Source organism: Dermatophagoides pteronyssinus, unplaced genomic scaffold, assembly GCF_027571235.1.
Source record: "Dermatophagoides pteronyssinus isolate colony J.1.1.1.1 unplaced genomic scaffold, Derpt_VIB-CSIC_2022.12 sq0002, whole genome shotgun sequence".
Taxonomy (NCBI): Eukaryota; Metazoa; Arthropoda; class Arachnida; order Sarcoptiformes; family Pyroglyphidae; genus Dermatophagoides; species Dermatophagoides pteronyssinus.
Genome location: NW_027461526.1, coordinates 3,802,460 through 3,815,892, shown reverse-complemented (window position 1 = coordinate 3,815,892; position 13,433 = coordinate 3,802,460). Strand labels below are relative to the sequence as shown.

The following is a 13,433-nucleotide window of genomic DNA, read 5'->3' as shown; positions in this document are numbered from 1 at the left end:
TGCTTGTTGAAAGATTATCATGAAAAAATATTGTGATGTAGGAAGATGATTATAATAATCATCATCATTGGATTTTAATCATTACATTAGTGTCAATGACGATTTCGTTTTGTTTTGTTTGTTTGTTTCAATTTAGAAATATGCCATTTGTTACAAAAATGGATTCAACAAAACAAAAAAGGATTCAAGGATGTTTCCAAAATAGCGACACACACACACATATGATGTACGAAAACAAATTAAAGATAGCGATGGACAATGTTGTAGTAAGGTGATTGAATGAAATAATTATCACACCAAAAAACAAAATACAAATGAAGATATCGAGTAGAGATTAACAAAAACAAAAAACAAAAGAATCGGAAGAATTTTTGAAAATGAAGTGTGTGTGTGTGTGTAATGTGATGCAAAATTCAAAAACAAAAAACATTTTCACATTTCCTACCGAAATATTCAGATCAAATTGTTGATGAGGATTTTGATTTTGTTTTTGTTTTTGTTTTCAACTTTTACTTTTATTGAAAAAAAAATTGTTGAATATGATTTCTATCTGTTCATCATCATCATCAACAACAACAACAACATGATGTTAAAATGATATGGAGGAAAAACGAAAATTCTCTATTTACATTTATTCGTATTGGAATGAACGCCAACACACAGGCTATATGTGATGGATGCAAAAAAAAAATGTAATGAAAAAAAATTCATCATCATCATCAGGATTGGATTGTCGTTTTGTGGATGCTTATTGTGAGATGGCGTGATTATTATTTAAAAGAGAGAGAGAGAGAGAGAGAAAAAAAAAGGGAGAAAAATGATGTTACGTTGTGTGAATCCGTTAAAATATTATGTTTGTTTAAAAAAAAAAAAAATATTCATAGTTTTCTTTTTGTAGCCATTTAGGGTTTTATATCATCAGAATGAATGAATGAATGAATGATTGAAAGTAAAAACAAATTCAATGGCCCCAAAAAAAACAACAAATAACATCCGAAAACAAAATAAACAAAATTCCATCAACAAAAAAAAATGTTCGCACTAAACATTGGTGGAAATAAAATTCGAAAAAAAGAACCGGAACAAAATAAGCTCCATCTTTTGAATTGAATTGAAAACAGACAAAGCTTTTCATCAGAAAAAAAATTCATTTTATTTTTGTTTTTTTAAAAATCATTATATCAATTTCAAAATTACAAAAGTCGAGCACGTGGAACACGTGTTGTAAAACGAGATTTATGAAAATTTCTGCTAACCCGATTTGGTAACGGAAATTTAAGTTTTGAATCATGAAATTGTTTCATATGTGGTCGACGGCATTGATTGGCCGGAATCTCTTCAACTTTGATGATTTGAATCGAATCGGCACGTGCACGATGACGAGCACCCATATCACGATCTAATCATTGAAAAATTAAGAATATCATTCCAATATTTCGAAGTTTAATTATGAAATAAACTTACAGCAAGCAGTGATAGCATTGTTGGTAGAAATGTCACGATATTCACGATACATGTTATGGCTACCGGTACGTGAATTATAACGCAACCATACACCATAATTCTTCACACGTAGAGCCGCATTCGATTCTTGTACCTCTTTGATTTCAACAATTTCACCATTAGCTTTCTTAATTTTCTTCAAACGAGCCAAAAAATACCAAAAACGTGATTTTGCAATGATAGCATCTGGAGCGAAAATAGTCATACGATACAATGGTGGATTTGGATTTCTATCATTGACCAAATGTCGTCCAACGATTCTATATTGACGAAGCTATTGAAATACGTTAAACAATGAAAGAATTAATTAATTATTCAAGTTGAAAAGAAATTCTCAAAACAAATAAAGAAAATTGACAGAAAAAGGTTAGAACCTTTGCTTTTTCCTTAAAAAAGTGGTTCGCATTAAATAAAAGATTATGAACATTATTGTCTGATCAATCATAATTGATAAAAATTTCAAAAAAAAATTAAAACTTACCACACCAGAAGCCTTCATTTTTGAAAATTCTTTAGAACCAAATTAAAATTTATGAAACGAAAACAAAACTCACACACGCACACAGCCACAGGAAACAGGAACATTCAAAATGCTTTAGCATGCCACATGCAGCAACAGACAAATGCTCACAGACATGCGCTGGCATGCTTTGCCAAAAACTTTACCATTAAATGGACAATTCGATTTGCCAGGAATATTTCCTAAAAGATTTTTTCAGAATTTGATTTTAGTTGAATTAAAAATGCAAAGAATTAAAGGTTTTTTTTTAAATTCAATTTTTGGTCTTTTATTGAATCGAATATGCTTAAAAAAGGAATTACACACAACAAATAATGACTACTACAAATTTTTTTTCATCTGCTCTAAAACTAATTTTGAATTATATTTTTAATCATGTTATGAAAGTGGAATATGCGGCATTAATCAACAGGACAATGCTGTTACATCTTGTTTAGTTTCCACCACGAAGTCGCAATACCAAATGTAATGTCGATTCTTTTTGGATGTTATAATCGGACAATGTTCGACCATCTTCCAATTGTTTTCCGGCAAAGATCAAACGCTGCTGATCTGGTGGAATACCTTCTTTGTCTTGGATTTTTGCTTTGACATTTTCGATAGTATCCGATGGTTCCACTTCCAGGGTGATGGTTTTACCGGTCAATGTTTTTACGAAAATTTGCATTCCACCACGGAGACGAAGCACCAAATGTAAGGTGGATTCTTTTTGAATATTGTAATCGGATAATGTACGGCCATCTTCCAATTGTTTACCAGCGAAAATCAAACGTTGCTGATCTGGTGGAATTCCCTCTTTGTCCTGGATTTTGGCTTTTACATTTTCGATTGTATCCGATGGTTCCACTTCCAAAGTGATCGTTTTACCAGTGAGGGTCTTGACGAAAATTTGCATACCACCACGGAGACGTAAAACCAAATGCAATGTCGATTCCTTTTGAATGTTGTAATCGGACAAAGTTCTTCCATCTTCCAATTGCTTTCCGGCAAAGATCAATCGTTGCTGATCTGGGGGAATTCCCTCTTTGTCCTGGATTTTGGCTTTTACATTTTCGATCGTATCAGATGGCTCGACTTCCAATGTAATAGTTTTACCGGTAAGAGTTTTGACGAAAATTTGCATACCACCACGTAGACGCAATACCAAATGCAAAGTTGACTCTTTTTGGATGTTGTAATCCGATAATGTACGACCATCTTCTAATTGTTTACCGGCAAAGATCAAACGTTGCTGGTCTGGTGGAATTCCCTCTTTATCCTGAATTTTTGCCTTCACATTTTCGATTGTATCAGATGGTTCAACGTCTAATGTGATGGTTTTACCAGTCAATGTTTTCACGAAAATTTGCATACCACCACGTAATCGCAATACGAGATGAAGTGTCGATTCTTTTTGAATGTTGTAATCCGACAATGTTCGGCCATCTTCAAGCTGTTTGCCAGCGAAAATCAAACGTTGCTGGTCTGGTGGAATTCCTTCTTTGTCTTGGATTTTAGCCTTGACATTTTCAATGGTATCCGAGGGTTCCACTTCCAATGTAATGGTTTTACCAGTCAAAGTTTTGACAAAAATCTGCATACCACCACGTAATCGTAATACGAGATGAAGTGTAGATTCTTTTTGAATGTTGTAATCCGATAGGGTGCGACCATCTTCCAACTGTTTACCTGCAAAAATCAAACGTTGCTGATCTGGTGGGATGCCTATTTTCAAACAAACGAAATATTAGTACAAAATGATGAAATCAAGAAAATTAACATACCTTCTTTATCTTGGATTTTGGCTTTCACATTTTCAATTGTATCTGATGGTTCAACTTCCAATGTGATGGTTTTACCAGTCAAGGTTTTCACAAAAATTTGCATTCCACCACGTAAACGCAATACCAAATGTAAGGTGGATTCTTTTTGTATATTATAATCCGACAATGTTCGGCCATCTTCGAGTTGTTTACCAGCAAAGATCAATCGTTGCTGATCTGGTGGAATACCTTCTTTATCCTGGATTTTAGCTTTCACATTTTCGATAGTGTCCGATGGTTCGACTTCCAAAGTAATGGTTTTGCCAGTCAAAGTTTTTACGAAAATTTGCATACCGCCACGTAGACGCAATACCAAATGCAATGTTGATTCCTTTTGAATATTATAATCGGACAAAGTACGACCATCTTCCAATTGTTTACCAGCAAAGATCAATCGTTGCTGATCTGGTGGAATGCCTTCTTTATCTTGAATTTTGGCTTTAACATTTTCGATGGTGTCCGATGGTTCGACTTCCAAAGTGATGGTTTTACCAGTCAATGTTTTTACGAAGATTTGCATGATTGATTGATTGAGATTCTTCAAAGAATTTATTATTAAAAAACAAAATTATATTCGTCAAAATCCAAATGAATAAAATTGCGACGCAATAGATTGAAATCGAGGACGATTGATGAATAAAGAAACAAAAAAAAAGTTTTTGAAAAAAAGCGCAGAGAAAAAAATCGTTTAACTTAACGCAAAAATCACAAATGATAAATTAATGGCGTATTGTGAATGGTTTTTATAATGGCGAAAAAAAAACTACAATTACCACTGCCACTACTATGACTCACCAATTTCTCCTCATCTCTTTTGTTCGATTTTGATTGTTCGATATTAACTTTTTCTAATACTTCTACTACAAAATAAGGAAAAATAGCTAAATTAAATACAGTCATTATTCGCATTATTTGTTGCACCATTTTTTTTAAATTATTAATTTTTTCCAAATTTGCTTTTTTTCCTATTTGAAACAATTGTTACAATTTACAACAACGATATTAATTGAATTTAAATTTGATTCGAGAAGTTTTCATTTTTAAAAAAAATTTGTAATATTGTTGAAAAAAATATTAAATTGCAACGAATGAATGTATTTCGAATACACCCAATGTTAATTCGAATTACGCATGTGCAAATCGAAAAGATATAAAGAAAAAAACATGGGAAGTGGATGATTTGGCAAATAATTTATATTTTTTTTTTACAATTTAAGTTCGCTATCGATCAAATGTTCTGTAAGATTCGTCATTTTTGTACGTATACGTCAATTATATATCGCAAATAATGTAAATGTATTTATTTTTTCCAGTTTTTCTTTTGTAATTTACAAACGTATTTCATTGAAGATACATATCCGTTTTAACTGTTTTAATCATTATCATCATCATATTAACTCGTGAGAAACATTTGATAAAAAAAAAACGATGATTTTGTTTCTAATCAATGTATACGCAGCAACAAACAAATGCAATATAGCAGCAAGAAGAAGAAGAGAAAAATGCGTTTGAAAAATAACATCTTTTCTTTTCTATTAGCTATATATTGCACCCATAGATTGTGTGTGTGTGACTAGAATTTTCTCGTTCTTTTTCGTTCTTTTTTTCAAACAATATTATTTTTGCTGTAAACATTTGTTTGGTTGATAATTTTGAGAAAAAAAATCGGTTCGTAGAACTTAAGATGTTCAGGATCATAAGATTTTAGAACGCATTAGAAAAAAATGTTTATAATTAAGTAAAGGTCGGTCTATGAACTTTACTCCCAATCCCATATGATGTCAATGTTTTTTTTTGTTGTAAAAATAATTAATAATCATCGGTAATTGATGCAAAAAAAAAAAATTATTTGATCATATAAAAAAAATATTTTTGTTTTCCAAAACAAAAAGGCGTTATAAAAAATGCAGTTTGTTATTCATGTTTCAATGATGATGATAATGATGATGATAATCAATCATCCTAAACAACAGGATAATAATGAAATCATCATCATCATCACAAGACACTTTTATCATTTTAGGATTATATCCAAAATGAAAATAAGCAAAAAAAAACATCTTTTCAAACAGTAGATAATTATTTCAAACATTAGATTTTGTAAGCAATAATTCCTAAAGAATAATTATTTATTATCAGTTTGTTAGGATAAAATGAATGTAATACTTTGTGTTATTTGGAATCAGTCCAAATAACCGGTATGATATTGCGTAAATGGTACAGGTAATATATGTTTTTTTTAATTCTAATCCCGTTATTATTATATTTAACCCACATTATAAATGATGATGACTAATTTCTTTCGAATGTTTCGAATTTAATCATTGGATATGTTCATGATAATTCTAATGAAACGCCATCTATCGATAAACAGTGTTGACAAATTTAGAAAGTTTTAATTGAGTTAATATAGATTCCGCTGTAGAATTAGGTGTTGTTGATTTTTTTTGAAAATCGTCGATCAACATTAAAAATAATGTGGAATGAAGAATGATGGATGCCGAATTAAAACATCGCCGTGAACAATTTATTCATGGTAATCATGGTAGCAATGGACCCTGGGAAGTATTCCATTTAATTATAATTGCACAGTTTTCCCATATTTTATCCGAATCGTTTGTATTCGCTTTGCCGGCTTTGCCAAAAACATGGCCCATTGTTTCTTTAATCATCGATTTTACGATGGTATATTCACCGCTCATTATGGCCGTAACCATCTGCCATAATCACATTACTTTGATATTAATAACTATTTTAGTATTGATATTGTTCAATTTCGCCATTTATATCAAATCTAATTCGAAATGTATTAGTTGGCAAAACATTGGCCAACAATCCATACAGTATCCCGATACAAAAAGATTTCCATATTTATCTAATATGATGTCATCATTATTAATGGCCACCTGTTTAGCCATCTTTGCCGTCGATTTTCCTTCATTCGATCGTCGTTTTTCTAAGACAGAAATGTATGGTTGGAGTTTGATGGATGTAGGTGTCGGTTGTTTTATTGCCATCAATGGGGCCTTGTCTCCAGAATCCAGATTGATAAATAGCAAAATTTCTTTGATTGAAAGATTTAAAAAAACATTTCGCTCTTCACTTCCATTAATTGTGATTGGATTGCTTCGTTTGATAGCAACCAAATCGGTCAACTATCAAGAACATGTTAGTGAATATGGAATTCATTGGAATTTCTTCTTTACGATCAGCTTCGTCAAGGTGAAATTCGTTTGTTGAATAAAATTCCTCATTTAATTTGACAATTTTTTAAAAAAATAGATTCTATCTTCAATATTATGTGCCTTACTCGGTGAACAAATTAATCTTTATACAGTATCGATAATGATAATGATTGTGCATCAAATAATGCTTAAAACATTCGGCACAGAATTCATAATGGATCCATCGAATCGATCGTTGAATCTATTTGCAGCTAACAAAGAAGGCTTCATATCATTACCAGGATTTATTTCCATTTATTTGTTCTTCGTTCAATTAGGACGAAATTACATTCCAAAAAGGTTTGTATAAAAATGAATCAAAGAAACAACAAAAATTAAACAATTAATTTTTCACAGAGAAAAAGTTAACGAACTTTTATCGATTATCTTACAATTAGTAATCATCGGTCTTCAATCATTAGCAGTAATGTTTGCTGCATATCATCTTTTGGAACCAGTATCTCGTCGTGAAGCAAACATGCCATTCATTTGTTTCATTACCTGTTGTGCCTGTCTAAACATTGTGATTGAACTAGTCTATTTTATTTGGATTCAAATTGCTAAACCAAATTTTCATTATGAAAGTTCGGTTTTTAGCGTTATTAATCACAAAGGATTATTAATATTTTTGATAGCCAATCTTATAACCGGTCTGGTCAATTTATCCATTGATACTATGATGGTAAATAATGTTATGTCTGTGTTATTGATTCATTTATATGCTGTTGTTCTTACATTCTCTGGCTTTCTTTTGGATAAAATTTTTACCTAAATAAACGATTTTTTTTTATTTGAAACAAATCATTGTCATTTTCATTTTTATTTTTCAAAAAATTAAGGTAAAAGAATGGGTGGTTCTTTTTCTCCCAACAAACGACCAACAATGTGCATACGATCCGAACCAAAAACCCATGTATCTTTATTATTATCGGAATGTACTAATGTTACAGGCAATCCGAATGCACCAAGTTTAGCACAATTATCATTGTTTTGTTGCAATTTAGCTTGATTTTCATCGCTTTTCATTACATTGATAGCTTTTTCCACAATATCGGAAGCTATTCCATCATTGATGGCCAATTGTTTAAGAACATCAACTTTCCAGACATGTTCTGGTGGTTCATGAAAATAACTGCGAAAAATGACGCCCACCAAACGATTAAATGTAGCTTCATCCAAATGATTCTGTATAGCGGTCAAAAATAGTTGCGTATTTTCCAATGGCATTTCGGTGGCAAATTTGCGAAAATCTTTTGGAAGAGTAAAATCCATCTAATCATAATCAGGAGACAATATTTCTATTTCATTAAAAATTGCAAACAATTCAATACCGCCTAAATACCTTATAATAATCGGTGACCATAGCCAAATCACGAGACAAATATGTTAGTTTTGCAGGATTTAATGCTGGCGATGGATTACCAGATGCTTCAAACATTTTTCGAATCAAAACAGGTGTCATCCGTAATTGTGTCATCGATTTCCAATGACCCAATTGTCGTTGAAGTAATTCATGTTGAACTCTTGAAAATGGAGATCGAATGTCGAAGAAAAATTCTACAATTGTCATTTTGTTACCAGAATTGTTTTTATTTGTTGCAACAACCTGATTATCGTATGCTATTCAAAATGACTATAAATGAATAAATGAATAACCAGTTTGATTGTTGTCGTTGTTGTATCCCAAGGATAAATCAATAAACAGCCGCTATTTTTTATTTAAAAATAACAATAAGTGATAACAGCACTTAAAAATAAGTATGAGCATGTTTATCATTCAAAAAAAGCTTGAAATTATATTTATTGTACTCAATTGAGTATGTACTTAAACATTTAATTAATCAATATATTTGAATCAAGGTCGAAGAATTGGTGGCTCTTTTTCGCCCAACAAATAACCAATTATATGCATACGATCTGAACCAAAAACCCATGTTGGATCATTTTCCTTATGAACAAGGGTAACCGGAAGACCAAATGCACCTAATTCAATGGCTTGTTTACAATTTTTATCTAATTTAGCTTGATTCTCTTGGCTTTCCATTGATGCCAATGCTTTATCGATCACTTCATTGGTGATTCCAATTTCCGAAGCCAATTTTTTCATTACAGATGGTTCCCAAACTTCTTGAAAATTTTTATTGAAAAAATTTCGATAAAAAGTTCCAACCAATCGTTGAAAAGTGCTTTCATCAATATGGCTCTGAATGGCTGCTAAAAACAATTGAGTTTTATCCAATTTAAATTCCATGGCTATTTTCATGAACTCATCTGGTACATCGAAAGGAATCTATCAATGAAAACAATTAAGTAAGTAAAGGCTTTGTATATGTGAATGATTTCTTAGATACTTTGTAAAATTCGCTACAGATTTTCAAATCTGAAAATAGATAGATACCCTTTGCCGGGTTTAAGCCAGGTGGAGCATTTTGTGATGCTTCAAAAATTTTTCGAATATAAACTGGTGTCAGCTTTAATTCCATCGATTTCCAATGACCCAATTGTCGTTGAAGTAATTCATGTTGAAACACCGAAAATGGTGATACAATATCGAAAAAGAATTCTACTACAGTCATTGTGAATGGTTTGTTGTCGAACGCCGTAATAAAATGAAAAATAGCTATGATTGTCATTAATATATTATCAAAAATAATACAATTGATTGAAACAACCTTCGATGGTGGGCATGGCAAAAACAAACGCATCAATTAAGTATTTTCATTCTCATGCAAACACTTGATAAAGCCAATTTGATTCTCTCTTTCTCTTTACTTTTTCGCATTGATAAATCATCTACCTCAAACATCATTATATTCGATAACAGTGTTTTTTTATTGCATTGTATCATTATTTGAACGGAATGGAAAACCTGGAATCCACCCGTTTTATAGCTAATTTACAAACATTACAAATTGATTCACTACAAATGAATCATCATTTAAATTCAAAATCAAAGATCAGAAATATAAGAATTGAAAGAAAAAAAAACATAAAATATGTACAGAAAGACTTATTGCTTAATAAGTATAATAAATACTTAATGATCACTCGGACAATATATTGATTGATTGATTGATTAATTTGGTTCCAGTTTGCCACATTAACATAATCTAGATTCTGTACAGACAATTATTGGCGCTGAAATAGATTGTTCACTACCGATGATTGTTACATGTTTGATCGATGATGTAGGTGTATTGGTCGTCGTTGTTATATTATCATTGGAAACGTTGGTATTCATTTCAACTAATTCCACATGTGATTGTGATTGTTTGTCGCAAATATTTTTTAGATTGTTCGATGTAATTGTTTCTTGTTCTTTGGCCATTGTAAAGTTAACTGGAGATGATCCTTCAACAATAGCACCATTATCATTTAGATGATTATTATTCATGTTTTGATTTTGTTGATTGATTTGAATTCGTTTTCCCATTATTTTGATTGCCGATAATTTTGCTCGATGATAAGCCGAAATCATATTGAATCCTAGAAACCTGTAGAGAGAATTGTATTATTAACAATGTGAAAAAAAATAGAAATAGACCTACCTAAGGCAAATGTATTCGACTAGTATAGCCGATCCGACCGATATCATCTTTACATACATATGGTGAAATAGTTTGACAATCATAATGGAACCACCAAGCGTACAACACATGATTGTTATTATTGTCGCAGTCTTAAGCCAATGAGCGATGGTTAATCCGGCTGGAAGCCAAACAGTTTCCTGTGAATGTTCAACCTTATAAGCACTGCCACAAACTTTACAAGAAACAGGAGCAGTCGAGCTTGAACATGATTCCATTAGCCATCGAAGTAAACAGTTATGATGTACGGCCGATACATCTCCTCGACATAAACATGGTTGAATCATTGGACCTGCTTCTGGTTTTGACAAAGCTGTTTCATAACAAATCCAACATTCTGGGATGGTGGTCGTCGTAGTAATGCTTTTAGTAGCATCGAAACGGCCACCTACTAGATATTCAGATTCGGCCACACTTTGATTGGCCAACTGGCATTTATCACTATCCACAGATTTCATTGATCGGCGATCAAATTGTGATTGTCTTCTTTTCAGGATTCTCCTTGGGTTCAAAATCCAAAGCTGTTCAGGTTGTATGCAGTTCCATAGTACACAAGGAAACCACAAAGCAACACCAAATTCAACCACTCGAAACATAACTTGATGATAATTTCTAGATAAGACGGCCACTTTATCTTTCCAAAGGAACCCAAACACTTCAGAAAGCATGAAGATGATTGTAACCAATAGTAATACGGCTTGAGAAATTAATCCCAAACGAGATTGTTGAAGCTGGGATATATCGGCGCTAATCGATTCGGATGATTCAGTTTCACGATCAGGAGCAAATGCTCCACGAACTTTGAAATATACTTCGACACCATAGATAAGAAAGAATACAACTACTACAAACATTAAGAATGCATAGATACTGTTGAATATGCTCATAAAGAAACCCTGTTGAAAAAAAAACATTTAACATAATGAATCAAGTAAATACAAAACAATAGTTACCTTTTCAGTATCATTAGGATTCGTAAAAGATATAAGAAGAAATTCTGCTAAATAAAGAGAATAACTAATGCCGTTGAATAAGATGAATCCGAAAAAGGATTTATCCAAAAAATGAGATCGTTCAACACTGGCATCCAAATGAAAAACCTTATAATTGAAAAATCAATTCTAATAAGTATTAAAATCAAACAAATAATAATAATCATACAGACCTCAGCCCAAAAACAGACCAACAATGATGATCCGCTCATTAGAATCGGGTAATAAGCAGACATTAAACTTTCAGTCCATGCTAATTGACCATTTGATGGAGAACTAAAGTAAAAACCACGAATCGCTGTTGCAATACAAATAAAAAAATAAAGTGATTTTTGAATGTTCACACGGAATGCTCTTGATATTGATCGTGGTTTTTGACGAGCAATTTCCGAATTGATACACAACATAAGCTGAATGAAAGATACGACACAAATCATATAGTATACTGTTGAAAAGGAAATGTAATATTTAAGATTTGGATGATCACACGTTCCACCACTATATTCAACCTGAATAATAATCATTTATACAAACAAACAATTCATTGACAATGGCCGATTCATTCATTAAAATTCATATTTACCTCACAGAAGCAAGTGCCATTATAACAATCACCATGACCCGAACAATTAGATCGACATGAATTATCAGAAAATGATGATAATGATAATGATGATGATGATGATGACGCCGAATTTAATTGTCTCATTGAAATTAGTGATGATGATGATGATGATGATGATGATGATGATGATGGTGATGAAGAAGATGATGACCAAAACAAAGAATGATGACGGGGTCTTAAACCATTTACGACATTTCTCGACGATATTGTTCGCCGATCTTTATTGCGAAAATTCATTGTCACCGGATTAGAAATGGTTAATTTTTTCAACGATGTTTCAATTTGATTCAATAAATCGGCTGGTGAATTTATTGCACTTGGTGATGATGCTGATTTATCATTCATCACAATCGTAGCCGATGAATAGATGGAACGTTGCGATGATGGTAATGAATCAATTATTGTATGATTGAAACTATCACTTAACACAGGTGATAACAATACTATTACTAATAGTAAACAGATTGAAACGTATCTGATATTGGAATAAATCAAAAATGAAGTATTTTCCATTATTGATGATAATTCGATCTATTTTTTTTGTAATATTATTGTTGGATGTATGATCTTTCATCAAAACAATAAAGGTTAATAATTTTTTTTTGTTGCTATAATGAAAAGTTTGATTTGTTCCAATGATTATGTAAATCTTGATAATAGATATCCATTGATAATTGGAATTGATTAGAATTTCAAGTATTCTCTACTTAAATGACGTTGAACGTCCTGAATGATTTATCAATTGATGATGAGTGAGAAAAGTAGAAAAAAAAATAATAATAAGATAATTGATGATTGTCAATAGACTTTAACCTAATCCTTAATTACTAATATCCAATTCAATAATAAGTATTTCTACATTATGATAACGTGTATGATCAAGAGGCCCAAGGTTTTTTTTATTATCAAAAATATCATCACAATACCTTGACATGATTTGTTAATCATTACATTATCATTGTACTTTATCGGTTCGAAATGAATCCATGAATTGAAAAAAAAACAAACTAAATTTACCTTGAACTTTGAAATTAAATTTTCACAACAACAACAACAACAATAACGAAAGGATTAGGGCTATTGATATAAAATGATTCAACGATAGCTATGTGGATTTCACAACAAACAAAAAGAAAAAAAATTTTTCTCACATTTATATTTTATTGATGATCATCATTTG

General features: G+C 31.5%; 6 protein-coding genes across 8 annotated transcripts; 1 reads left to right on the top strand and 5 right to left on the bottom strand.

The window, feature by feature from the left end:
- Positions 1 to 1,128: 1,128 nt before the first annotated feature.
- RpL18A (ribosomal protein L18A) lies at positions 1,129 to 2,144 on the bottom strand. The gene is made up of 3 exons (XM_027348360.2): positions 1,985 to 2,144; positions 1,465 to 1,777; positions 1,129 to 1,399 (listed from the first exon to the last, which is right to left on the bottom strand). The coding sequence occupies exons 1-3, from the start codon at positions 2,000 to 2,002 to the stop codon at positions 1,194 to 1,196; spliced, it is 537 nt and encodes a 178-aa protein (XP_027204161.1). The 5' UTR covers positions 2,003 to 2,144; the 3' UTR covers positions 1,129 to 1,193.
- Positions 2,145 to 2,256: 112 nt separating this feature from the next.
- Positions 2,257 to 4,543, bottom strand: Ubi-p5E (Ubiquitin-5E). The gene is made up of 2 exons (XM_027348349.2): positions 3,787 to 4,543; positions 2,257 to 3,727 (listed from the first exon to the last, which is right to left on the bottom strand). The coding sequence occupies exons 1-2, from the start codon at positions 4,343 to 4,345 to the stop codon at positions 2,457 to 2,459; spliced, it is 1,830 nt and encodes a 609-aa protein (XP_027204150.2). The 5' UTR covers positions 4,346 to 4,543; the 3' UTR covers positions 2,257 to 2,456.
- A 1,284-nt stretch (positions 4,544 to 5,827) lies between these two features.
- Positions 5,828 to 8,697, top strand: LOC113790252 (uncharacterized). Its single transcript, XM_027339892.2, has 3 exons — positions 5,828 to 7,047; positions 7,108 to 7,349; positions 7,407 to 8,697. Exons 1-3 carry the CDS (start codon positions 6,316 to 6,318, stop codon positions 7,819 to 7,821), a joined length of 1,389 nt encoding a protein of 462 aa, XP_027195693.2. The 5' UTR covers positions 5,828 to 6,315; the 3' UTR covers positions 7,822 to 8,697.
- LOC113790261 (glutathione S-transferase kappa 1-like) lies at positions 7,851 to 8,757 on the bottom strand. The gene is made up of 2 exons (XM_027339904.2): positions 8,392 to 8,757; positions 7,851 to 8,321 (listed from the first exon to the last, which is right to left on the bottom strand). Exons 1-2 carry the CDS (start codon positions 8,617 to 8,619, stop codon positions 7,884 to 7,886), a joined length of 666 nt encoding a protein of 221 aa, XP_027195705.1. The 5' UTR covers positions 8,620 to 8,757; the 3' UTR covers positions 7,851 to 7,883.
- A 61-nt stretch (positions 8,758 to 8,818) lies between these two features.
- On the bottom strand, positions 8,819 to 9,687 carry LOC113790271 (glutathione S-transferase kappa 1-like). The gene is made up of 2 exons (XM_027339916.2): positions 9,401 to 9,687; positions 8,819 to 9,339 (listed from the first exon to the last, which is right to left on the bottom strand). Exons 1-2 carry the CDS (start codon positions 9,680 to 9,682, stop codon positions 8,905 to 8,907), a joined length of 717 nt encoding a protein of 238 aa, XP_027195717.2. The 5' UTR covers positions 9,683 to 9,687; the 3' UTR covers positions 8,819 to 8,904.
- Positions 9,688 to 9,857: 170 nt separating this feature from the next.
- Positions 9,858 to 13,391, bottom strand: LOC113790242 (uncharacterized). Of its 3 annotated transcripts, none has more exons than XM_075824581.1 (6): positions 13,271 to 13,391; positions 12,212 to 12,979; positions 11,802 to 12,137; positions 11,590 to 11,736; positions 10,598 to 11,532; positions 9,858 to 10,543 (listed from the first exon to the last, which is right to left on the bottom strand). In XM_075824581.1, the coding sequence occupies exons 2-6, from the start codon at positions 12,764 to 12,766 to the stop codon at positions 10,150 to 10,152; spliced, it is 2,367 nt and encodes a 788-aa protein (XP_075680696.1). In that variant the 5' UTR covers positions 12,767 to 12,979; positions 13,271 to 13,391; the 3' UTR covers positions 9,858 to 10,149. The 3 variants fall into 3 exon arrangements, with proteins under 3 accessions (XP_075680696.1, XP_075680697.1, XP_027195682.2); XM_075824582.1 differs by lacking the exon at positions 13,271 to 13,391 and adding an exon at positions 13,180 to 13,202 and having other exon boundaries at positions 12,212 to 12,728; XM_027339881.2 differs by lacking the exon at positions 13,271 to 13,391 and having other exon boundaries at positions 12,212 to 12,999.
- Positions 13,392 to 13,433: the final 42 nt, after the last annotated feature.